Source organism: Nelumbo lutea, chromosome 2 (genome assembly GCF_056320005.1).
Source record: "Nelumbo lutea isolate HS-2025 chromosome 2, American lotus-T2T, whole genome shotgun sequence".
NCBI lineage: Eukaryota > Viridiplantae > Streptophyta > Magnoliopsida > Proteales > Nelumbonaceae > Nelumbo > Nelumbo lutea.
In genome coordinates this window covers 11,960,288-11,986,605 of record NC_142685.1, presented here as the reverse complement: position 1 = coordinate 11,986,605, position 26,318 = coordinate 11,960,288, and the positions used below count along the sequence as shown (strand labels likewise).

The window sequence follows — 26,318 nt, the reverse complement described above, 5'->3', positions numbered from 1 at the left end:
AAACTGAGACTATCTGTTTAAAAGTCAAAGGTGAAGAGAAAAGAGACTGTATAAACTCTCTTTTCTTTCGCTTATGGTGTCTCAGTTGTTTCTTTCTCTTATGGTGGGGTTACTTGATTAGAGTTTGGGAAAATTACTTAAATATACCGTGTTTTTCACTAAACTACTTAGATATATCCCGTGGTTTCCAAAACTAATTAAGTATACCTTGTCAGGCGGTTCCATTTGACACAAATAGGCTCTCTGTTAGTGAAACATTTGGTGCTGTTTACACGTGCATCATACAGTTTATTATGACCCCAATTTTGCCCCTCTATGTTGAAAATACCTTTCTTAACTCCCGCATAAGACTTCAAACTGATAACTTGTGCTTCGATTTCTGTCAGTCAATGTAGGTAGAGAACCACTTGCTTGCATTATCTACTCAAAGCATGGAGAGAGGAGAGAGATGATACTTCACAAGTGGAAGCACGTGCTCTACCCCTCAACTCTTTGTTGGATGCACTTAAGCTACTACCTTTCTATGTGTGTTCATTGCCACAACAGTCAAAATTTTTTATCAGAGTATTTGAGTTCTATTTGAACTGTGATTTTGTAATCTGATGACCTTCTGTCCATGCCCACTTGTCAGTTTCTGTATGTGAAGGTTCTGAGAGGAGTGTGAAGAAAGGAGTTCTCTAGTTCATTTGAATTTTCTGGGTTTATTTGAGAGAAACTCTAGTATTAAATGATCAGGGCTAAGGTTTTAAAGATCTAGAGTTATTTTTGCTTCAAGATGCAAAGCTTTGAAGAGAGATTTGTCTCTCTGATCATGGTTGGTGGACTGACTAAAGGTGTGAAATTGGTTAGTGGACAAGCAATAATAAAAACCTCTTTCACGTTCACCCTTCTCTGTTGGAGTTTCTTTTCCCCAAAAAAGTTTTGTTACTCAGTTTTCTGTATCATGCTGACCTGTCAGTTTCTGTATGTGAAGGTTCTGAGAGAAGTGTTAAGAAAGGAGAGTTATTGTAACTCAGTTTCTGTATCATGCCCACCTGTCAGTTTCTGTATGTGAAGGTTCTGAGAGAAGTGTTAAGAAAGGAGAGTTATTGTAACTCAGTGTCTGTATCATGCCCACCTGTCAGTTTCTGTATGTGAAGGTTCTGATTTCTGAGAGAAGCGTTAGTGAGCAACTCTAATTTTTGTCAATCAGGGCTGAGGCTTTAGAGATCTAGAGTTAATTTTGCTTCATGATGCAAAGCTTCAAAGAGAGAGTTATTGTTGTGATCATGGTTGGTGGACCAACTAAAGGCATGGAATTGGTTGGTGGACAAGAAAATAATAAAAACCTCTTTTATGTTCACCCCTCTTAGTCAGAGGTTGTTTGTCCCCCCATTCTGGGCCACACAATAGGGTTGCAAATGAATCAGATCCAATTCAATTCCAAAATGTTAATTGCTGGATTTGAATATCCGAGTAGTCTTAAACGAATCCAATTAAGTATATCCTGTGGTTTCCAAAACTACTTATATATACCTTATTAAAGCATGAACTGTTAAGATCGATAGAAAAAATTAAAGGGCAAAAATATCCTTGTCTATTCTTTAAATTCAAAACATGCACTTGAAAAAAAAAGCTTTCTAAAACCCATTATTTGAAGCTCTTCCAATACTAATTCTGTTTTTTCTTTTTTTTTAGAGCTCTGCCATTGATGTAAAAAGCTATTCCATAACCTCACTGCTTCCAATCTTTCTCAACAAACAGCCAGAAATATGCCTTTGATATGGTGAGAATCACAACTAAAGTTGATGATTGTATTGAAACTTTAGGGTTTTGGAGGAGCCACTAATTTGGGGGTTCTGAGTTACTTTTAATCATAATTATCAAAATGCCACTCCTTGTCTTGTGCATCAAGAAACACAATAACTTTTCACATACTAGTGCAGTTAAACTAAATATTAAAATTTAAAAGATAAATCCAACTAAACTAGAAGAGCAAGATATCATGGGCCAAGCCCACATGGGACTGGTCAAAATGACAAAAATACTCCCATTGTCTAGAAAATACAGAAGTACATGAATTTTCAGAAAATTCCAATTTTGACTGTTCAGCTCTTGCATCATTCTCTCCCGGTTCAAAAAACTCATCCTTGAGTTCTGAAGAACTTGAGGGTGAAAAATTGATATGCCCCAATGACAAAAGGAGTAGGAGTTCCCATAGCTACTTCAACACACTTGGACTATAGAGTAGATGCCACACATAGCTGGAAAAGGATCTTGACAGCGATGCATATCTGAAACACCGTCTTCCATAATCTTCTTTGTTAAATCATCAGTAACACTAGCTTCTTGAACACTTAAATCATCAAGCAACCTATCTTGTGATGATTCTCCCCCTTGTGTTTCACTATGAACTTTCATATCCATAATCTCAATTGCAACATTCAGAACTTTTACTTCAATCTCTAGTTTAGGACTCATCATCTCTATGTGTTCAATTACCCTTGGTTCTTCAGCAAATTCTCAGACTTCTTCCACTATTGACATTGGTGGAACTTATGTTGTGTCAGCTTGTAATTCTTGAATTGGTTCTAGTTGAACTTGTAAGGTAAAGTCATGACTTTCTATGATATATTACAACCAGCACATTTGTATCTTGAACCTGAATTCCTTCAGCTTGCTCCACTTTTATCTCTTCTTTGATCATTAGCCTCATGCTGATCATAGATAACGGAAACTCCTTCAACAATTCTTTTCTTGGCCTGCACCCTTTTGTTCTCCAATGTCTACAACTGCATAGGTTGAAATTGTGGTTCTTTATCTTTATTCTCAACTTTAGCTCTAGGATAGACATCAAAATGCAAGGAATTATCTGCTTTATCTTCAACTTTGTACCTTCTTGTTGGCTTCAAATTCTGTCCTACCCTTCTTTATCTTGAGAGCTAATTCAGAAGCATGATCTAAGCCACAAATTTTAACTGTAAACAATTTGCTTTTCACTTTCTGTAGTGTCACATCTAATAGATAATCCATCAAACTTATGCATATATTAAATTACAGACGCATACCTTGCTTGAGGTTAGTCAACTCCATATGTTGCAAATTTGCAATTGAGATAGTACCACTTGTGCGATTGACTCACCTGTTTGTGTGTTATGTAATGGAGTAGAAGAATCAACTGACCACCTGTTACTACATTGCAGTTTTACATACAACATATGGGTGAAAATCTTTAGCATATTTGCCATCAAAAGTTGCTGCCCTGCAACAGTGGAAGCTTTTGTAAAAGGCTGGTGGGTGGATGCAAGGTCTGAGTAAGAGAGGGAGAAGTCTATGGCAAATGGTCCCAGGAGCAGTTTTCTGGTTGATTTGGCAGGAAAGAAAGTCAAGGCTCTTTCGAAGTAAAGGCTGTCAAGAAGAGGAAGTGTGGCTGAAAATAGTTGGGAAGCTGCTATCCTGGTCATCTGCACGTCTATCAAGGAATAGTGTTCCCCTTAGTTCTCTCTCTCAAATTGAAAACCTTTTTGTATTAACAAATGGGATGGTGGAAGTTTGTTGTATTTCCCACTGTATAGCCTCTGGTTGTACACGGGTCTTTTTTATTTTTTTCTTAATGAATTAGTACTTTACATCTTCTCAATAAAGGTTAGTCAACTCCATATATAGATCATCATGGAAGTCTTGTGGAGTGCAGTTTTCTTGCAAACACCTTTTTTCTCTGCCCACATGGCAATCACCTCTGTTTTTTCATCGCTGCTGAAGAGTTTTCCACCATACTTTAGCATGACCCATGAGCTTCATGTGTGCAAATCTATTCCTTTGTTTGTCAGACATATCATGCCAATCAAAATATTATCTTAGTTCAGCAACCCAATCAAAGAATACTTGCAGCCTTGTAGGTCATCATCTCCTTTGGAATTTGGTATTTCCCTTTCTCTTCCTAAAAGAGCATATTTCCATTGATAGGAAACTTTAGTGACATGAACTAAGTGACCATTATTTGAACCTTTGGGTTTTTCCTAGTTCACCAAAGATTTGTCACCTTTTCTATCCTCTTTGGTTATACTTTCATCCCTTTTCCTCCCCAAGTCCACCCCTATCTTTCCAATTACTTCCGTAACATTTACAGGTTCCATATGTATCTCCACTCGAGTATGTCAATGCAGCTTTCTCCCATCTCAAACAAGTCAACCCCATGATTGATTGAGGGGACTTCCTCCACCTGAAGAGAAGCTTCCCAAAATCAACCTCACTCTTAGATCAATTGCAACATCTTTTGATTTTCCACCCTTGTTGTAACTGCATCATCTGTTGTTGCCTTTTCAAATGTAAAATCCAATGGACTGCCACTCTCCAAGCAATCCATCGATGCCAAACCTCCAAAATCCGATCCAAATCCCGTATGCGGCTTCTAACCACAAGCATCCTTACAAGGAGAATTGGTGGGTGGAAGAACGATTCCAAATTTAACTTGGTTATCAAGTGTTGTAAAGCTTCTAGAGAAGAAAATGAGACTCTTTTTATGGGTTGGGTGGAAGAACAATTCCAAATTTAACTTGGTTAGATGGAAATCTGTGTGCAAATCAAGGAGAATTGGTGGTTTAGGATCAGAAATATTAAAGCTGTTAACAAGGCTCTCCTTGGTAAGTGGTGCTGGAGATTCAGCAAAGAGAGGAACAGCCTCTGGAGGAGAATTATTGCAGATAAATATGGGCTCACAAATCTAGGGTGGGACTCAGGCCCTGGCTTTCTCCCAAGGGGTTGTGCCTTGTGGAGCAATGCTGTCTCTATTTCCCCAGATTTCCTGAATGGAATTAAATGCAAAGTTGGCGAGGGCAACCTCCTTAAATCCTGGTATGATAAGTGGTGTGGGGACACTGCTCTAAAAGAAAGTTTCCCCTCTCTTTTTGACATTGCACAAGATAAAGATGCTGTAGTTGAAGACTGCTTTGATTTGAGGAATGGTGAAGTTGTTTGGAGCCCAATCTTCACTTCTTCAGAAGGAATCTTAATGATTGGGAAATAGGTCCACTAACAGATCTTCTAAACCTTATTCATAGCTCCAAGCCCAACCCGCAGGCAGATGATGAAAGATTTTGGGCTTGGGAGACTTCCAGCACTTTCTCCTCTAAGTCTTTCTACAACAACCTCATGGCCGGTGAAGATGGAGACTTCCCTTGGTTTATAATCTGGAAATCCCATGCTCCTTCAAAAGTATTCTTCTTGGTTTAAACTGCAGCACTTGATAAGTGCCTAACTGCAGATCAGCTGCTCAGAAGGGGGATGCAACTTCCTAGTATCTGCTGTCCCTTCTGCAATGAAGCTCCTGAATCTTCCAGCCACATTTTTATTCACTGCAGCTTCTCTCAGCAGCTTTGGGATATGGCTCTCTCCTGTTTGGTGTCTCCTCTTGCCCTCCTGCTTCTGTCGTACAGCTTCTTCAGGGGTGGACCTTAGAGGGTCTGAACGTAAGAGGCAAATAGCTTTTGAATATTTTTTCAGCTGTTATCCTTTGGGACCTTTGGAAGGAAATAAACAGACGAATTTTTGACAACCTTTCCAATGACATAGTTTCAGTCAAAAACTAAGTTATAGGTTTTTTATATTCCTGGTTAAGTGTACAAAGGGCTTTCACTGGAGTTCAGCTTTTTTCTTTTGTGCAAGCTGGACCATTCTTTATCTGGTTTCTCAGATATTTTTTTGTAAATTCCTATTGTACATGTCCCTCATTGTACATGGGGCTGATGTATCTGGTTTCTTTTTGCAATACAGTACTTTACCTTCAAAAAAAAAAATCTCATGATTCCATGACCTCTTATACAAACCATCTGTTGGCATGTGACCATTTATGTGTGCACATGTCGGCCCAAGATTCTTATAACCAAGTGGACCATCAACTTCATCACTTCTAATCCCAACTCCAAAAGCCCAGGCATTCAAACTTATCCACTTAAATAATGTGTCGTAAAGTTACAACTATTTGAATTTCCATTTAATAACTCTATTTTTTTTCAATTCAGCCCACTTGTCCCATCTCACTCCGTAACTGCCTTGTGGACTCTTGAAGATTCTTCTCAAGATGAATGCTTTGTAACTTTGGCATAGGAAAGCTGTACCCTTATTAACTCATTTCCTGCCAGACCTTTCATCTTCCCCTTCTTGATAACACCCAATTTTGTGTTCACTGACACATTATTGAATTCTACCAGTCCATCCTTTCTGTGTTTGAGAGGATCCAAATTTTGAGATGAAGATCATAGTTGATATTAACCAACCATGGTATATGATCAGGTCTATCTCCCTTAACCACATGTTCACCACACTAAGGTCTTTAAAATTTGTGGTTCTTTCCTCTGGTTTTATAATACCTCCACATGAATCCCCTATTTCCTCAAAATTCTAATATCTCCAAAGGTTGAACAACAATCTTAAAAGAATCAAGATGTCGATGCATCAGCTATTAGAATTTGGACACCAATTCAACAGCAGCAACTGTCTCATTTCTTACTCTAGGACCATCACATCAATCTCAAGAAGTTTCTTCTCAAAGAAAACCAGCTCTGTTCTCCGATAAAGTTTTGATCACGACCTTTTTCCCAGTCTCATTTCTATCGCTTCTTTCACCGTACGCCAACCTGAGACTGTAATCTTTGCTTCAATCAGTTTGCACATATCCTAGCCTGTCAGTCTTTTTGAAATCGACATGGAAGGTCTAATCACCTCTGCTGAAACTAAGATTTCCTCCCCTTCACTGAAGATCTGAAACTGGAGCAAAATCAGATTGTCTTCCTAATTGCAAGAATCTTTCTATTCATCTAATCTGCATGCAAATGCCTCCTACCCTATAAATTTTCTTCCCTTCAGAATACGGATTGTCTTTGTTACTAACATTTTATGGGGAAATGACATTCATCGAGTACATTAGCTGTTCATTTGTGGTTAATGAGTGGGGAGAAAAAAATGTCACATAAAAGTTTCCTTCAAGAATCTGTGGAGTGTAAGAGTCTGGCATGTGTCTGACATGGATACTTCATCCATTTGGGAGAAGCCAAGAGCCCATGAAACAGTATCCAGAAGGCAATAGTCATTGGAGATTCTTCTTTGCTAGTGGTTTTAATGCAAGAGGTTGAATTTTGTGGAGCATATTATCATTTTCTATTTGCTGGAGTTTGTGGAAGAAAAGGAACCATAGTATTTTTGATAGAAAGAGTTGTCAATGAATACAGTGAAAGTAAAAATAGAGAGAAAGCCAGTTTCAGGGGTCTCAATATTGAAGGATTTTCTTGTAGCAAAAAAAAAAAAAAAAAGAAGAAGAAGAATTTTCACTGGCTTCAAGCTTGATCAATTTTGTGGATATTGGAAACAAATACTTCTCTAATTCTTCTTTTGATCATTTGATGTGATAAAGGCCTATATGTAGTTGACAGTTCTATCTCAATGGGGCACCACAGATAGGCCTAAATACCCTTCACTATTCTCACCAGTTAGGTGAGTGATTTTTCTAAATCCCCACTGACACATCTACTGTTTTTATTTTTTATCAATAACTGTGGATTGAATTAATATTAAAAATATGAGAAAATTACAGGGCAGGGGGGCTAAACAATCTTAGTTCCCACGAACAACCATTAAACATCAAAAGAACAAAAATTACAAGACAGCCCAGAAAATAGAATGTCTGTTCACCCCTTGTCTAGCTAGACCATCTGCCAATGAGTTCGCACTTCTTTTTACCCATTTGTATTGGATTTTCATGTCCTTAGTCAGCCACTTGAATTTCCTCTTTTCATTACTGTAATTCCAAAGTCTAAGACTATCCTCTTTCAGCTAGTTTATCTCCATTTCAGAATCTCCTTCTATGATCAGCTTGTTAATATGCATATCCTTGATTCTTTGTACGCCTGCAAGAGTTGCAAGAATCTCAGCTCTCAAAGAATCTCCCACCCCAACTGGTCCAGAATACATAGCTAGCAGCTTCCCTTGTTCATCTCTTATTATTCCTCCTATTCCGGATGGCCCTGGATTGCCCAAGTTGCTGCCATCAAAGTTCAGTTTAACAAAGTCATGTGGTGGGGGGATCCAACAAACATTTGAGGCCTTCCTCATTGGAACAAGTTCTGCTATCTCCTTCCACTTTCTTTGCAACTCATCAGCTGAGAATTCTGTGAACAGAGCCAAGGTTTTCAGCCAGTGTATAACTTTAATGTGGATGACCTCCAACGTTGCTAGCTCATCAGCTGAGAATTCTGTGAACAGAGCCAAGGTTTTCAGCCCGTGTATAACTTTAATGTGGATGACCTCCAACGTTGCTTCCAAACTTCTCTCCTTATCTGTAAATGTTCGTGAATTTCTCTCCTCCCAAATAGTCCAACAGACTGCAACCCTCATACACCTCCACATAAACTTGGCCTTTTTTATTGGCCAAACGGCATAATTGTGAATAGGCTTTGCACATTCGAAGGGGGGGTCCACCTGCACCCAAACAAAGAAGTGCACCACTCCCAAATGATGTTAGTGAACCGACAGGAGATCAGTAAGTGATATCCAGACTCACCATCAGCTTTACAGAGGATACACCAGTGAGGACAAAAACAATTATTGGGTCTTTTTCTTTGAAGTAAATCTGTTGTGTTGACTCTTTCCAGAAAGGCTTCCCAACAGGAACTCCCAACCTTAAGAGGTATAGGATGACACCACACCTCTTTAACAGGGAAAGACAAGCCAGAAGAAGAAGAATGTGTGCAAGCACCAAAGAAAGAGGCACAAGTGAAAGAACCAGAGGGGGTGAGAGTCCAAATTCTACTATCTGCCTTTGTTGGCTCTAGGAACATCCCTTCAAGAATGGATAACAGTGATGAGATACCATCAAGTTCTATGTCCCCAATGTCTCTTCGTAGGCCCAAGTTCCAACCGACCCCAGAAATAGAATTAGAAGGAACAATGAATGAAGATATTGGTTCATTTTTAAAAGTGGAAAGGGCAAAAAGGCTTGGGAATTGGTCTTTTAGAGTAGAGTCCCCAATCCGAACATGTTCCCAAATATTAATGAGATTGCCTGAGTGCAAGTCATACCTGATCCATGGAGAAAATAAAGGTAGAATAGCTTGAATAGCTTTCCAAGGAGATTCTCTTGTACTCCTTGCCAAAATGCCAGAGTTCCATCCATTTGCTACAACCCCATGAATACTTCCCACTATCTTCACCCAAAGTTTCTCCTTCTCCAATGAGAACCTCCAAAGCCATTTCCCCAGAAGAGCCAAGTTCCTATTTCCTTATGTTCATGATACTCAAACCTCCCTCCCTCTTACTCCTACAAACCATTTCCCACCCCACCCTATGGTCCTTCTTCTCCTCCCCTGGCTCCCAGAGAAAGTCTCTCATTAGTTCTTCTAATCTACTAGCCACCTTTGTCAGAATCTTGAAGATTGACAAAAAGTAAATAGGAAGGTTAGCTAAAGTAGACCTGATTAGAGTGATTTTCCCTCCAAGAGACAAATAATTTTTCTTCCAAGTTGCTAATTTCTTTTCAAACCTCTCCACAACCGGAACCCAAAACTCACCTTTCTGAGGGTTATCACCCAATGGCAAACCGAGGTAATTAAAGGAACAATTTTCTATTGCACATTCTAAGATGTCTGTAGCCTCAGAGATCTCCCCCTTGCCCATATTTACCCCAACTATACAACTCTTCTCAAAATTCATCTTAAGGTTTGACATTTGCTGAAAAAGTCGTATAGTGAGCTTCAAATTTCTAACCTTGTTAGGGTCCCCTGCTTCACAAAAGAGTATGGTGTCATCTGCAAATTGCAAATGCGTGAGTGGAACAAGCTCCCTCCCAACTCTCCAGCCTCTGATTAAGCTCTTGGAATCTGCTCTATAAATTAGTCTCCCCAGAACTTCAGCTACCAAAGTAAATAAAAGGGAGAGGGGGGGGGTCTCCTTGCCTAATCCCTCTCAAGGCTGGAAAGAAATCGACCATTGTCCCATTTACCAGTATGGAGTAATGGCAGTTCCTGATAGAACCCAAGGCCCATCTACACCAATTATCCCCAAAACCAAAATTGGTCATCACCTCCATCAAGAAAGACCAATCCACCAAATCATAAGCCTTTTCCAAATCCAGTTTACAAATCACCCCTTTTTTCTTGGATCTCTTAAACTCCTCCAAGCTCTCATTTGCTATCAGAATCTGATCTGTTATCTGTCTCCCCTTCACAAAAGCTCCTTGATTATCTACTATTATTGTCAGGAGCACTTTCCTTATTCTGATGGACAACACCTTGGTGATAATCTTATAAAGGTTGTTGACTAGGTTGATCGGTCTAAAATCCTCTGGGTGATATGCATTCCTCTTCTTAAGAACCAGCGCAATAAAAGTGGAGTTCAGCCCTGGGTTGATCACCCCTCTAGAGTGGAATTCATCAAACACAGTCCACAGATCTTCCTTTAATATCTCCCAACAATCTTGATAAAAAGCCATCATAAAACCATCTAGGCCTGGTGCCTTTGATCTATCCATAGCGAACACTGCCTCCCTTATCTCTTCCACTTCAAATTTCCTTTCCATCCAATCCCTATCCTCTATCTGCAAAGTTGGCCATTCCATACCCTCAATCCACACCCTACTATTTAGGGGTTTTCTAAAGATAGAACTAAAGTGATTTGCAAAAGCCCCTGCTATTTCTCTTTGGGTGGATATTGTAACTCCTTTAATCTCCAGACTTGATACAAAATTCCTTCTTCCACTTGCCACCACATGAAAAAATTTGGTATTCATATCCCCCTCCTTCAACCATTTACACCTTGATTTTTGTCTCCAACTTATTTCCTCTGAAGAAGATAATCCTCTAATTGTTTACACAATTTCCATCTTAGCTCCTTATCTTCTTCTGTAAGACAACCCCTTTCTTCCTTGCCATCCAGGTTCTCAATTTGTGTAGTCACTATTTGCTTTCTTTCCTCTAATCTCCCGAACTCTAACAGATTCCACTCCTTGATTTTTCCTTTCAGATACTGGAGCTTCTTATGAAACTTCATTCCACTCCATTTCACTGTTGGATTGCTTTCTAGCCACCACTCTTTGACTTTCTTTATGAACCGTGGGTGTTCTAGCCATATGTTTTCAAACCTAAAGGGAGTAGGACCAGCACTTCTCACTTCCTCCCTACAGATTACAATAGGCCATTGGTTAGAAGTCACCCTTGGATATGCTCTAGAGTTTAGGTTCCCCCAATGTTCTTCCTAGTCATTTGAGAATAGAAATCTATCCAGCTTAGAGCAAATTGTGTTCACTTGGAGATTGGACCAAGTAAAACAGTTGTGTGATAGTGGGATCTCTTTAAGCTCGTAAACATCCACAAATTGATTGAATTTCTTCATACTCAAGGTCGATCTCCGCCTCAGACTATTTGTCTCTTCCAGGAATCTTATAACATTAAAGTCACCTCCAAGACACCAAGGCCCTTCCCATAGTCCCCTTATATCGGCTAGTTCTTCCCACAACTTCCTTCTCTCTCTGTAATCATTTGGACCATATACATTGGTAAGCACCCATTCAAACCCATCCTCCACTTGTTTAAACTTCAAGGAAATTGAAAATTGGCCTATTAACTCTTCCTGACCTATGAGTAATTCATTCTTCCACATTGTGACAACACCCCCCCCGCAAACCCCCAAGAAGGCAGAGCCGCCCAGCTAATCCCCCTGCCTCTCCAGACACTCCTTGCCCACCTAATGTCAAAATCTGCTCTCTTGGTCTCCTGCAAAAGTACCACATCTAGGTCTGTTTTCTTGATGGCCTCTTTTATTACTGCTCTCTTCCTAACACTTCCCAAACCTCTGATATTCTAGCTTAAGATCCTCATCTAACTATCTTCTTTCCCCTTAGACCCTCCTGCCCTCAGTTATTCATCTTCCTTCTTTCTCCTTTAACCTTCAAACCTCTATCTCCTCTCATCTCCTTTAGCAGCCTTTCAGCCTCACTCACTCTTCTCCTTTTAGATTTTGCTTCTTCTTTCTTTGTTTTCAAAAATACTTTAGAGCATTTGGATCTTTCAATTTGCACCCCAATTTCTGTACAAAACCCGCCACAGAATCCTCACTGGTTACATCTCTTAACTTGACTTTCTACTTCCCTCCCCTATTTTTGTCTCCCCCTTCTATCTCCTTCCTCTTCAGAACCCTCTACTCTAACTCCCTCTGACCCTTCCTTTTGATTGCTTTCCACCACTGCTTCATTTAACAGACACTCTAGGATTTCCAGGATTCTTTTATTTTTTTCTGTTTCTCCTTCATTCCCTACTTCTCTTTCCTGACCCTCCCTGTCGCTTCTATTTTCTCTCACCCCATCCCCTCCTTCAAGGGCTGCAGCCTCTGGGTTGGGATCTGTATTTGGCACGGAAGTCAAAGAGCAACAATTAGTACCACAAAACGAAAGGACACGGTTACCTGGGTTGTGATGGGGAAGACTAGGAGTGCTGGAGTTGGATATAGAAACAGTTTGGCCCTGACAAGGAATGTGGGTTCCATCTGGTTCCAAGGCTCAGTTCTGATTAGTTAGCCTTTCCCTCACCTCTGTTAAACAAAGATCACATCTCTTACCCACCTGTTTATGCCTCCCCACTGTGTCCCCGTATTGCTTCTGAGAAGTCTCGAGGGATCCCTTACAAAAAACTTGTTCGGCAAGGAGATTTTGAGATGGAGCTTCTGAGTGTGAGAGTTTCCACCTCCCGAGTTCGAAATTGTTCAGCGGCAACAATGTACGGCTCTTCCTCGGCACAGTGAGATGTTACCGCACCTGGTCTTTTTGAGAACAATGTATCCAGATCAAGAGTTGCAGCAGCTTCTTCCTCAAAAAACTTCTCACCCAAAACACTGCCTAAACTAGACTGGCTATCCGAAACTTCTTCCACGTCTTCTTCCTTCATTTCGCAGTCCACCCAGCCCTCGTCAAAACCATCATTTTCCTCCATTTCGTCCCTCCCTGGGTGTTTCAGGAACTGCGTGAGGCACCCATCGGAGAGTACTTGAGCTTCGCTCTAACTGCCTGAGGTCCAAAATTTTCGAAGAAGAAGATAGACGGTGTCTATCGTCTATGGTCCCCAACCATCTCCCCCGCCCCACATGGGTAGGGATTCCCCCTTTTTGGCTGAGCCGATCGGTCCACCCACCGGTTCAGATGACCCGGCCTGCAGAAATCTCCCTTTCTTAACCACGCCAGTGAAGGTGTCTTGTCCCTTCGAATTACCAGCTAATTCAAAAAAAATTGAATCTATTTCTTTTAATAGATTTCGTGGCTTTTGGTTCTCTCCCACTAACTTTTCAGCTTCCTTTCTAAGCTGCCCCCTATGTTCAGTCTTACCCCCCAGCTGTAGGCCCCTAGTAATCCAACCCTCCACGTCAGCATCGTCTTCTTCCTTGGGTCTTCGTGCCCAAAGCTCTGCCTCCACCTCTGAAACTAGCCATACTTTAAACCATGTACCTTCAGCAAGAAGCTCTATTGTTCTTTGGAGCGATTCCGGTCTCACCCCGACCCTCCTAACCACAGCGGTATGAAAATCTTGCAGTTGGACTTCCTCTATTTCTCCGCCCAGCAGCTTCACAATATTTCCCAGATTTGCTTCACTCCAGAGATGGAAGGGAAGACCTACCAATTTGAGCAGGAAACTTCCGCAGACATGTTCCGTCTCATTACACAACGGTTTCCAGTTTTGAATCTGAATCAAACCTTCTTCACATTCAAAAGATGTAAATCCCCTGATTTTCTCATCGTCAATTCTCAACACTGCCTTCCTGTCTGAGAACGGTTTCAGTGCAACCTCGGACTCCAGCTTCAAGTTGTCACTGAGTTTAGGACCTTCCTCCAATCTTGTATTGCCTTGCTCGCTGAGATCTCCATTCTCCGCTTCCAATCTTCTTTCTTACCCTCAAACCACAGCTTCACCCCTCTATTAGAGCTCGAAATAAGTTCACCATCACTGCATGAGCTCTCTTCTTCAACGGCTGCTCCAGGCTTTTAATGGATGCTGAACTTCGTTCTTGCTCCATCACCACCTCGACAGAGAAAGAAACTGCTGCAACCCCTCCGCAAAGGCCATCCAACCTTGTTTCTTCTTCCCTTTCGGTAGGCAAAGCTATTGTCTTCTTGCGTCGAAATATTCTGTGACCATGATGAACCAGCCTTTACCATTGCATCTCAGTTCCACTTCGTACCTCTTCTTTCCCAGTTCGATGACATTTTTCCATCCTATTGTCCTAACTGACTGTATAACACCATCAATAAAGCCCTTTAACCATGCCACTGCTTCCTCAAACAATGGTATCGTGGCCTTCCTATCCTCCCTAATTTTTAGTAGGTTCTTTCCTCTGGCCCTTCCGCTCTCAAATAAAAATTTCTTCGCTTCAATAATCAGTTCAGACTTCCATATACTCACCAAATGAAAAACTTCTCCGCTTCAAATTTCCATCAGTTCAGACTTCTCCAAATTGATTTAGAAAGTTATTTAACCTTCCATATGACAAATCTACTGTTCATTCAATGTAAATACATATTTATTAGTTATTTAAAGAAGTATCTTCAGTCCAGTTGTGCTGTACCATGAGAAGCAACAGCCATGCCTAAAGTTTTGCCAAGATGACACTCAAGGGAAGGTATCACTGTAAAATGGGCAAGGAATTGGTTTTATATCAAAGAAATGAGCATTAACAAAGTGAGATTCCCAAAATCTCAAGATATTTCTGCATGCTTTTCAGCGGTGTTGTGATATCCATGCCATCATTGACTAGGGTTTTAATTCTTTTTTATTCAACATTTCATCAAGAGAAAAAACTCTTGTGGTTTTATTTTCTGTTTTCACTGAATATAATCTTGTTTTCTTGGGAGATCAATCTGGTGAGGACTGAAGAACATGTTTTGTAAGTTTAACCACACAAACCAAGATAGGATTAATAATGATTGTCTGTAAAAGGCAAAAAAAACTTGACGATTTAACAGTTAAGTTGCACCCTTTGGAATGCAGCTTAGAGAAAAGATTCAGGAGCGCCCAAGCAAGGGAGCTGAACCCAAGAAAAGTGGTTTTGAAGGTGACTAAGAGGTGGTGGTGAGACGGCTAAAGGAAGATAACTCTGGTATGATACAAGCTTCAATGGGAGAGGAGACAGAAGTTATTTGACAAATTTGGGAGTTCTGTGGTCGCCTCAAAAGCATCAAGTTTTGAAGTTGCGGTTTCCAATATTGGAAAATTGAAACAATATTTGGAACTGTTGAATATTTGGCCGGTTGGAAAATTTGTTAATGCTGATCCAGAGGTGCATGGGGTGGGAAAATGGATTCATTCAGAATGGAGCTTGAAACAGATTCCATGATGAAGCAGCTTCAATAGAAGGAGAGAAGGCAGAAGTTGGAGTTTTGGGTGTTGCCTCAAATGCATCGAGACTTAAAAGTTGTGTTTTCAATATTGGAAAATTGAATCAACATTTGGAACTGTTGAATACTTGGCTGGTTGGTAAATGTGTGAATGCTGATCTGGAGGTGCATGAGGTGGGGAAATGGGTCCATTCAGAATGGAGCCTCGTACAGTTGCTACTAGTGGTGGATAGAGCCCGGGTGGGGGGGTGCGCAACATAAAACCAGTATGGGGAGATCAATCTGCTCAGTTGGTATGTGATGAAAATGTGATAATTAGAAGGAATGAACTTTTGCCTTTTGGTTATCAGCCATATATTTTCACCACAGGAGTGGCTGACCAATAATTCTTTTAAATGGGACTCCCTCTCTGTTTTTCCTTGGTGTATATTGATGATTCATATGTTTGCTTCATAATGCTACTCATTCCTGCTAATTTTGCCAACACCATTCTTTTTGGATAATCAGAAACAGAGGGATCTTGTTACATGTTGCAGACTGGCCCGAGTTTTATGTGAGAATCCCAGACTTGAAGTCCACGTCATTTGGTTAATAAACAGTTACGAGATTTGGGTGGTTTTTTCAATGGTTCATTTTTTGTTACCTATCGGCATCCATTGGGATAGCTTCCCAATATTTGTAATTTTATTTTATCGTTTGTTTCTTGCCTTATTCATGGTTTTGTGAATATTTCCTTGTGTTACTTGTAACATTTTTGGGTTGTTGTAAAAATACAACCATCAATGATATTTATGAGTTTGCCGTGCCCCAGATTGCTTATTTAGGCTGCATTTGGAATCAGTGTAAAATACATTGATGACATTTTACACTGAACCATGAAAGTGACCGTTGCTTTTTGAAAATAGTGATGGGTGGAAGAGTGTAAAGTTTTACATCGATAAAATCAGCATAGTTTTTACATCGATTATCGATGTCAAACTTTAGAACTGATGAGGTTTTACATCGATTATCGATGTAAAATTCCACTCCATCCAAACGTACACAAAACTGAATCGGAGTGGAGTTTTACGTTGACAATAATTACATTCTCTTTCCAAATGCCTATAAAACTGAACCAATGTAAATTTTACATTGCTTCTTGATTTACATTGCATCCAAATGCAACCTTAGGAGGTAAAGGTTTTATTCAAAAGAGCTCAAGAACAAGTGGCCAGTGAGTCTATCGCATGAAATGAGAACTTGTTAGAGGGTCTGAGTCTAGGAATCCTCCCGAGGTTCTGAGAACTTGTTAGAACTCTGCTGCCAGTTGCCATTCCTTCTATGCAAAATAGTCCAAAAACAAAATTTTTGGCTTAACTAATGGTAGGAAAAAATATAACTGGTAAGGGAAAGAAGGTCAAAGAGAAATAACTGGACTAATGGCCTACTTACCATGGAAACTAACATAAGACTGGTGAGAGGGTCTGAGTCTAGGAATCCTCCCGAGGTTCTCTTTCTAAGAGTAAGGTTTTAGAGGAATTAATGACAGTAACATTTATTATGAAAGAAAGTATACATTGGTTCCACTCAAGAGTCGATCACAGAAGTACGGTAATGCAATTTTACTCTCTCACTACTTCGGGTTAAAAAAATTAGAGGAAGAGACCATAAATTCTACTAATCGAGCACTCGTGTAGCTGCAGAATTTCCACTAGAAACAAAAGTGATTGAAAGTTGAAACCTGAGTGAGCTCTAAACTCCCTCATGAGATTCCTGCATGTGCGGCAGCGGATGTGCCACAAAGAGCTTTGAAATTATCCTTGAACAGGAATTTTACAATGTGATGGGAGTTATCTTCCAAAATCAATTGAGAAACACAGCTCCTTTGCAGATAAGAGTCCTTAAAAGCTTCGTATTCAGTCTCCAAGGCTGACAAACTGCACAATTTTATAGCTCTTCCCATCAACTATTTTAGGATAAAATAGTTAAATTAGTATGGGGGTATTTCGCCAACTAGGCAATCTAATATTGTTACCTAGGCTGCGTTTGGAAGCGATGTAAATATTTATGCTGGTTTGGTTTTGTCGGTGTTTGGAAGGAGTGTGTAAATCAAGATTGACGTAAAACTTCACTCTAATTCGATTTTATCGGTGCTTGGATGGAGTGGAGTTTTACTAAATCAATGTAAAACCTCATCAAAAATAAAGTTTTACATCGACTATCACTGTAAATACTACATTGATAAAATCAATATAAAACTCCACACATTTTGAATTCACACTTTTCAAAATTAACAGTCGCTTTTTTAAGGTTTGGTGTAAAACCTCATAGATATACTTTTACACCAATGAGGGATTACATAGATTCCAAAACGCAGCCCTAAGGTTTGTCTTACCATACATAAACTTCAGGGGAGGTTTCAACTTTCAACAATTTGCTCCAGAGGAAAATGATATTTTGCGTCCAACTTAACCTAGGACAGAAGCACCTCTGGATGCACATGCACCGTCAGTGTTACAAATGGAAAATTTTCTATTCATGTACCAGCAATCCTTGGAGAAGTCACCCAAGGATCATGGTACTTGCACTACAACTTTTTCAATACTAGCATCCACATTGAGCGGTCTATACTAGAATCCACATTGTTCATGGAATGCAAAACCTCTTGCACTACAACTTTGGCGATGAAACAACCCCCAATGTGAAGGTTTCTTAATAAGACGAAATGATCTTATTTAAAAATTGGATCTATACAGTGGGCAATGATCCTAGCAATCACCATGTAAGGGATGTTTGTCAAACTAATAGGTATAAAATCTCTCACAAGATGAATATCATAGTTAATCCAAATCATGTCCATGACCCAGTTGTCAGGATGACCACTTGGCACCCCTGGAAATAGGAGGCACGGGATCAAACCTGCATAACTAGTAGTGTGGCTAGTGGGCCTCATATGCACCCTACTCTGCCCCTCCCTAATTCCTACAAAAATAAAAAATGGAATCATGGTCTACGTCAGGTTATTCTCTCTTCTTTTGCTTCCCAATCTCCTAAAAATTTTATAGTTTTGTTTTGAAATTTTGGAAAAACAACCAACTTAGTTTCCATTTTATTAACAAACTGAAATTAATTTTTTTTATATAGAATATGGGCATTTTTTTTTTGCAGGTAAAGTTTCTTATTCTATTATTAATTCAAAGTTAACATGGTGTCTTTCTCATTTACCATGAAAACAAGCTTTATAAGCCACTCACCAGTCACGGGTCTCATGGTGTTGAGCCTTGTCTACAGTACACACATTGTATCATATCATCTAATAAGTTATGTTTGAGTTGTGAAGGTGGCCAGAAATTGTGTGTAGTTCCAAAAAATTAATGTTGTGATCAAAGTCGGTCGAGATAGTGGCATAATTAAGTAGAACCATAGAAAATAAATGGGTCACCAGGTGGTGTTGGTGATGTTAAGACCATGGTTGAAGCATATTCTAACTCCCTTCCAAGTGGAGGAAACAGTTGCTGTGTGATCATGGTGAAAGCACTTTCTTGCATCATGTATGTTCTATTGGGACACATTGCCAGAAAAATGCTACAAAGCCTGGTCTCAAAAATAGGTCTCTACGTACGGACTACATTGCATATAAATAATACCCGAACTCTTCCAGCTCAAATGTCAAAAATTAACTACAGTATCCATCTCTAGTCAATAAGCAAGAATCAGTGACCTGCACAGCTCAAATAACCTGCTGTCTCCTGATGCAAATGGTCCCAAGAAATAGCATCTGTAGAACCCAACTTCCAAAGTTGAAGCAAGCATACGTGTGTCACCTGGAAAGAGCATGGTAAAGATTTAAATCAGATGAATATTAGGGGTCTGTAACCCAAATGACTTGTTTTTTCGTTTTTTCTTAAATTTTATTTATTAAGAAGAATCTTACAACTTTAAGAAAAAAATTGATGCCCATCTTTCTCTTTATCTCTTAAAAGAGCAATCTTATAATTTTTTGTTTTTTAATATACCCCACAACATAAACAAAAATTTTCATTTATGAACTTAAAATGAATATTTAACAATTTTCAAATTTAGAACATGATTACTCTGGTGTTGATGGTGGAGAGTGTAGTCTTGCATCCATCACACCCTTGCTTGCATAACCAATAGATTGTACTCATTATCTAATAAATCAGAAGATGCAATTATGTCGCCGAGGACCCCAAGCTCTGTATTCTCACTCCAATCTGCCATATCTCCAGTGAGCGCCTTGCACGTCCAATTTCGTCTCCCAACGATAACAAGCTCGTACTTTCTCTTGAGAGATCGAATTAGAAGCAGAGCTTCCTCAATATCATTCACAACCTCCTCACGGAACATTGCAGATTCATTGGTGAAGTTCTTAAGCTTAAATTCATGCAGAACAGAGTAGTCAAGCTGTCTTTCCCTCTCATTATCGTTGCCGTCGTCGTCGGAAAATTGAAACCTTATGACGGTGACACTCAAGCCGGGGTGTGTGGACATGCGACTGGCAAATGCTAGTGCCTCACGGTCATCGGATCCGCCAAAGAAGAGGAGAAGCACGCTGTAGGAGAAGTGTTCTTGGACGGCGAAGCGACAATATTTGTAACCCCGGTTCACAAGGAGGGCGACGGAGCAAGGTGCACCGGCCAGAACGTTGTGGGTAAGGGTAGATAAGGCAGCAGTACTACTACCCAACATGTGGTCGTTCCTGTGGAAAGGCAGGAGAATGAGGGCGGCCCTGTTATCATGAGCTATCTTACAAATATCCTCGTGCATGGATTTGTAGGGGGCGATGACGGTTAAAGGGCGAAAGCCGACAGTCCCATGGGTGCAATCTGAGTACTTTTTGAAGGCACCCATGATATAATCAGATTTGGTGGGCTTATTGGTGCTGCACCTGTAAACGGTGCTAGGGTCGGCTACCACAGCAACGGATCGGCCGACCAAGTTAACCAGGTGAAGCACATAGGCGTATACGGGGGTTTCCCTGGCTGGATAGGAAGCTTCAATGATGGAGATGATGTCATTAACAATCCTCTCGTCGTGGAGGCAGGCAATGATTCGAAGCTCATGGTTGGGTCGTATGTTTTGGAGTGATAATCCCGCTGCGTGTGTGGCGAAGTACCTTGGTGGCTTGTAGAGGGTTGTGAGCAAAGGCGCGATTATGACTGTGAGCAACAGGTTGGACACTACGAATATAGTGAAACTTTCCTCGTCAATGAGCTGCAACCCATCACCATATCAGAAGCTAGTTATAATTAGTCCATGAATTTTAAGTTAACCAATTAACAACAAATAATTATATATATATAAGGGCCTCGGGCTCAGGCGGCCGGCCGGCCGTCATGTCATCAGCCTCACCCTATAAAATCTCCAGGTCAAGAAGAGGCTTATGTTGAAGATGCCCTTGCATATCATGATAAGACCCAGTGACAGCGCATTTTGAGCGTTGAGATTGCAAGGTAAGATAGTTCCCACCAGCTTCCCTACGCTTCCCATCAACATGATGACTTGCAGAGCTAAAAAATTCTTGACATTCCGTACCGAGAAAATGTTGGTGTACAAGCCACATCGAAGGAAGAAGAAGGGAAGAAGGAACTCCGTCACAATGGTTTCAGTCTTCTCCACCAGAGCTATCCCCAGGGTTGAGCCCTCCGGTATAATTACACCGAGGCCAAAAGCCCCAATATTAGGAGTGAGACCTATGACGTCGCCGATGAATGCATTGACCAACACTCCCAGCAGTATAATCACGACCCAAGACTGACTCACCACACCTCCCTCGGGAGTATTCTCGATAATCCCTACGACGACTGGGCGCATTACGTGGGTTATTAAAATGAAAAATGCACCGGTAGACGCGACTGCTGAAATTGAGGCCATCAAGGTTCTCTGGAGAAGGGCAGCAGTGATTATCAACACAAACCAGGACACCATGTCGTTCACCATTGCACAGGACACTGCCAGCTTTCCCATTTCAGAGGTGAGCAGATTCAGCTCATCCATTATATTAGCAATTGCAGGGAAGGGACTCAACGACAAACTTAAACAGAACATGATGAAAAACGGTCCCATTTCCCCTATCGACGTGTATGGACGTAGGTAGTGGGTTGCACACGCAACCAGCACCCAAGGAAGTATCAACCCTGTCATACCAATTCTCACTGCATCTCTTTTGGGCTTCAATATCAAATTCGTGTCCATTTTCACGCCAACCAGGAAGAACAAGTACAGCATTGCTAACTCTGATATTGTATTCAATACCATCTCTTTGCTTCCAGGAAACGCCAGCTTCTCAAATTCTTTCCTCTGCCCTAAGATGGTGGGCCCCAATATTATACCACCCTTAATTTACCCAAACCAAACCAAACAACCACATTATTAATTAGAACTTAGAAGAGGAGGAGATGGGGGAAGCAGCTAGCTAGCGCAGAAAATAATTAAACAATGGTTCATGATAATGCACGTAGGAAATATACATATATATATACAAAATTATATATAAAGCTAGCTTACTTACGAGCATATTTGCAACGAATCTGGGTTGTTTGAGAGGCCTGATGATAATGTGGATTACACGGCTGATCACCACAATCATGAAGACTTCAATAAACGAGGCGGGTAACACGAAACTCAGGGGATTGTCTCCAGACCAAACCCCTTTGGAGTTGAACCTTGTATCGTGGTATTTACATACCATATTATTTGATGGTACCGTCGTATTCAATATTTTATGGTTGGGTGGGTGGTTCGAGGGGTCCAAGGGGTTCATTCTCTTCCTCTCCCTCTCTCTTCCTTCTTGTCAGTGGATGAAGGATAGGCCTTCACAATAAGGGAGGAGGAGGAGAAGGAAGAGGCGGCGGTGGTGGAGGAGAAGAAGAAGAAGAAGAGAGGGAGTTCTAGAGGGAGAGAATCGAGAGATGGATGGGTGGTTAATTAGCGTGGTCTAGGGGTCCCAAATACTTTGAAAGTGTCTTAATTAAAAGCATTTCGGATTTGGTCATAGTCAATGACCATTAGTCGTTATTTTCGTTGAAAACATTTAATCTATTTCTCTCTCTCTCTCTATATATATAAAACAGACCGTTTCACTGGTCCAATTCATATAATTATAATACTCTTTCTATTTATATAAATTTTCATTTTATCCTTTTAACCTGCTAATTCATTCATAAGTTTATATATAAGCTTTTTCTACCACGAAAACATTCACCCTCGATCATCCCTTTGGTCCAACTTTTGTATACCTATAATATCCTTTCTCTTTACACAAATTTCCATTTTATTTTTATCATATATTAATTTATTAATAGACTTATTACGAAAAAATATTAATAGGTCTATACTCAAACTTTTATATATTTAAAATAAAATATCCTTAATTCTTTGTCTAATTTTCTATTCTGTCCTTTTGTTAATGTCCCAATTTTAGCCATTCGTTCAGACTTTCATATACCTATAACACCCATTCTATTTAGGCAATTTTTCATTTTATCCTTATAACCTATTAATTCATTAATAGGTCCATGTTGAAACTTATATATACACCCCAATTTTAACCAATGATTTAAACTTTTATATCTTAAACGCCCTTGTTATTTGCATAATTTTCTATTCTATCCTCAAATCTTGTTCCCTTTACAACATTAGTAATGATCAAACTATGCCCCACACTTTGATCCGTTCAGTTTTCTTTCTCCACTATCTCCTTTTAGGCTTTTACACAGAAATTCACGAGCCACTATCTTTTTTCACGTGCAATGTGCGTGCCACACCACTAGGTGAGAACCAATTGTCAAAAGGGAAAATCTCTTAAAATTAAAATATTCTTATGGTTTAGGAAATTGACTAATTCTATCCCTACTATTTATATATTGTCCTAAACCACTCTTAAGTTTTCTAACAATTGCCATCACCATTAAACACTGACAGAAAAAAATGAAATGTCGAATTTATCTTTCATTATTTATCAAATTTACAAAATAAAACCCACCTGATGAAAATTTTCAAGTCTGGATACAACTAGTGACTTTTCAAGTCTGTATTTTGATTTGAAGACTTTGAGGGAATCCGACTATGAACATGTCTACAACATAGCTGAAAAACCACTTTAGCTCACTCAAACGACGGCCATTTTAGAGGAATTGTAAATTTTCTACTAACTCTAGCTTTAATGAACCCACGGTCTCCGACGTTGAGCCCAACCTCAAGTCTCTCTCTCTCTCTCTCTCTCTCTCTCCCTTCCCTTTTTCCTACTTCTTCTTCTTCCATTTGTTCAATGTGACCCCTGCCTCAAGTGTTGAACTATACCTCCAGCACAACCTCTGCTCCTAAGGGAGTGGTTCACTGCCACTGCATGCTTTTCATCATCACCCTTAATTCTTTGATCGATTGGTCTATACCCAAACAACCTAATTGATCAACTTGCCCCCCTCGAGGGCTTTTTTTGGATCAATACCAGATGCAAGAGCATAGTATGGTAGTGTCCAAATATTGGAGAATAGTCAGTTATCGTCTAGTCCAGGTCCAGTTGTAGTTTGTTAAACAGTTGGACAGTTAGTCAAGTCGTTATAGGTTGTTACTAGTTTGTTAGTCAAACATACTGCTAAGACTCATCGCAATATTTTTATATACACGTGTCACCCCGAATCAATGAATATAAAGAATTTCTTTTCCTCTGCTCTCTGTTTTGATGTGGTATCAGAGCCTTGATCGAGTTCTACATCGATCAAACTCTACGCCGCTGCAATGTCACCGTCGTTAGCCATGTTTGATCTTGATCCCAGCGTCACCCTACTACCTGTATCCATCTAACAATCCTGGTGGGGTCTTGGTTTCATCTCTGCTTATAGGGGAGAATTTCCTGACATGGCAGAGAGCGATGTGGATCGCATTAGAAGCCAAAAATAAATTTGGCTTTGTGGATGGGATAGTATTGAAACCTGAAGAACCTCTAGAAAAAGTAAGAGCACTGATCAAATGCAATAGCATGGTCACTCCATGGATCTTTAACTCTCTCACACAAGAATTCCATGAAAGTGTTGCATATGCGTCTTCTACAAGGGAGATTTGGTCTGATCTTGAAGAAAGGTTTTCCTAGGGCCACGGTCCCCAATTATGTCAATTGAAGCGGGACCTTTCCTTGTTAAACCAAAGAACTATGTCAGGAACCTCCTATTTCATACGGATGAAGTCTTTGGGACAAAATTGCAGTTTTTTTCTAAAATATCAGAGAGCTCTTGTGGATCTGCAAGTAGACCTGTTCATGCGTCGGGTGGCCCAACGGGCCGGCCTGGCCCCCGGACGGGCTTGAACATGTTTATAGGCCCGTTGGCTTAAACTCGGGCCACAAAAGCCTGGTCCGCAATAAATTCGAGCCAGGCTCGGGTTTTGTCAAAATAGTCCGGCCCGAGCCCGGCCTGACCCAACCTAAAATTAGACTTAAAATGGGTTTTATGATTATGTCCATTTAAATGATTTTTTTTTTTAATTTAAGAATGTAAAACGGTGGTTTAAAACGTAAAAGAAAGGGAAAAAAGCAATCTTGTAGGCCCATTGTTCATTTAAATAGGAAAAAAAACCATTTGAATTTTTAATTCTAATTTGAATAGGGAAAATTGTAATTTTTTTATTAGGCCCGGCTACGGGCTCGGGCTCGGGCTCGGGCCCAAGTTATAGGCCCGTTGGTCGGGTCAGGCTCTGGCCTAGTGTATTTCCATTAATGATGAGTAAAACCCCAGCCCAAGCCCGACCCGACTCGGCCCATGAACATGTCTATCTGCAAGAAAGTTGATTGCAAAAAAAGAGAAAGACAAAATTCTACAGTTCTTCATGGGTCTTGTGGACACCTTCAATAATGTCCAATCTGCCATCCTCGCCATGGAGCCAATTCCAAATGTAAATCACGCCTATGCCATGGTTATACAAGAAGAGTGCCACCAAGCCATGGTCTCTCAGAAGGTGCCGCTAATTAACATTGTTGTTGTTGCTTTCTCTATGAATAAATCTAATATTCAAAGTAATGGAAATCCGACCAAACCCAAATTCAAATGTGAGTATTGTAAAAGAACAGGACATACCAGAGACAAGTGTTTTGAACTCAGATACCCTAAAGGTTGGGACAAAGGTTGATCAATCAAGAATTCCAATTGTGGAAATTTCAAGAATGGAAAACAACCCATGTAGCTTGTATGAAATTGAACCATCTAGGTCTCAAGAAGTCTCAAATATATCTCTCATTGTAGACCAATATAATCAGTTTCTAAGGCTACTAAACGATGATAATCATGGTCCATTGCCTACTTCAACCATGACTAGTAAGGATCCTTTCACTTCTTCAATACATTCAAACATTTGGATTTTGGACAGTGGGGCTTCAGATCACATGACCCCTGACAGAACCTTGTTCACTCATTGTGAAGTCTTAATAACTCCTTTCTCTATTAGATTACCCCATATGCCAATGATTCCTCTAACCAAAACTAGGATCCAAACATTGTGTTCCCACTCCCTCAAACTGAACAACAAACAGAACCCTTTGTTCTTAACCATTCAGATCAGTCCACTGAACCAGTAATATCTCAAGATAACGTCAAGATTGACTTACACTCATCTCCCACCTCAAAGACTTCATTTGTAACCTACCACATTCCACATCCACCTAAGCTTTAGCATCATCTGAACCCATTGAGCCCAAGTCATATGCTCAGGTGGCCCATGATCCAAATTGGCAACATGCTATTAATGAAGAAATATAAGCGTTCGAGAGAAATAAAACATGGTCCATAGTCGACCTTCCTCCGGGGAAGAAGCCCATTGGAGCAAAGTGGGTATACAAATTAAAATACTGTGTTGATGGCATGATGGAGTGCTACAAAGCCCGCTTAGTGACAAAGGGATACAACCAGGTAGAGGGATATGATTACCATGATACGTATACGCTTGTGGCAAAGCTAGTCACCCTCCGTTGTTTATTGGCTATAGC

General features: G+C 40.2%; 2 protein-coding genes across 19 annotated transcripts in view; one reads left to right on the top strand and one right to left on the bottom strand.

The window, feature by feature from the left end:
- LOC148868594 (BRISC complex subunit Abro1-like protein) overlaps positions 1-16,153 on the top strand; it is a 28,522-nt gene extending 12,369 nt beyond the window's left edge. For 2 of the 17 annotated variants that reach the window (XR_016107416.1, XR_016107413.1), the window contains exons 3-4: positions 1,678-1,765; positions 15,851-16,153. The gene's annotated coding sequence lies outside the window, so the exon portion shown is untranslated. Of the gene's footprint in view, positions 1-386; positions 1,159-1,677; positions 1,766-3,182; positions 3,650-14,996 lie in introns of those variants that run through there. The other 15 variants (XR_016107417.1, XR_016107414.1, XM_088970738.1 and 12 more) reach the window with 11 other exon arrangements.
- A 2,681-nt stretch (positions 16,154-18,834) lies between these two features.
- On the bottom strand, positions 18,835-22,291 carry LOC148868593 (cation/H(+) antiporter 15-like). 2 transcript variants are annotated; one of them, XM_088967690.1, is made up of 4 exons: positions 21,855-22,291; positions 20,696-21,679; positions 19,417-20,557; positions 18,835-19,146 (listed from the first exon to the last, which is right to left on the bottom strand). In XM_088967690.1, the coding sequence occupies exons 1-3, from the start codon at positions 22,104-22,106 to the stop codon at positions 19,454-19,456; spliced, it is 2,340 nt and encodes a 779-aa protein (XP_088823816.1). In that variant the 5' UTR covers positions 22,107-22,291; the 3' UTR covers positions 18,835-19,146; positions 19,417-19,453. The 2 variants fall into 2 exon arrangements, with proteins under 2 accessions (XP_088823816.1, XP_088823815.1); XM_088967689.1 differs by lacking the exon at positions 18,835-19,146 and having other exon boundaries at positions 19,348-20,557.
- Positions 22,292-26,318: the final 4,027 nt, after the last annotated feature.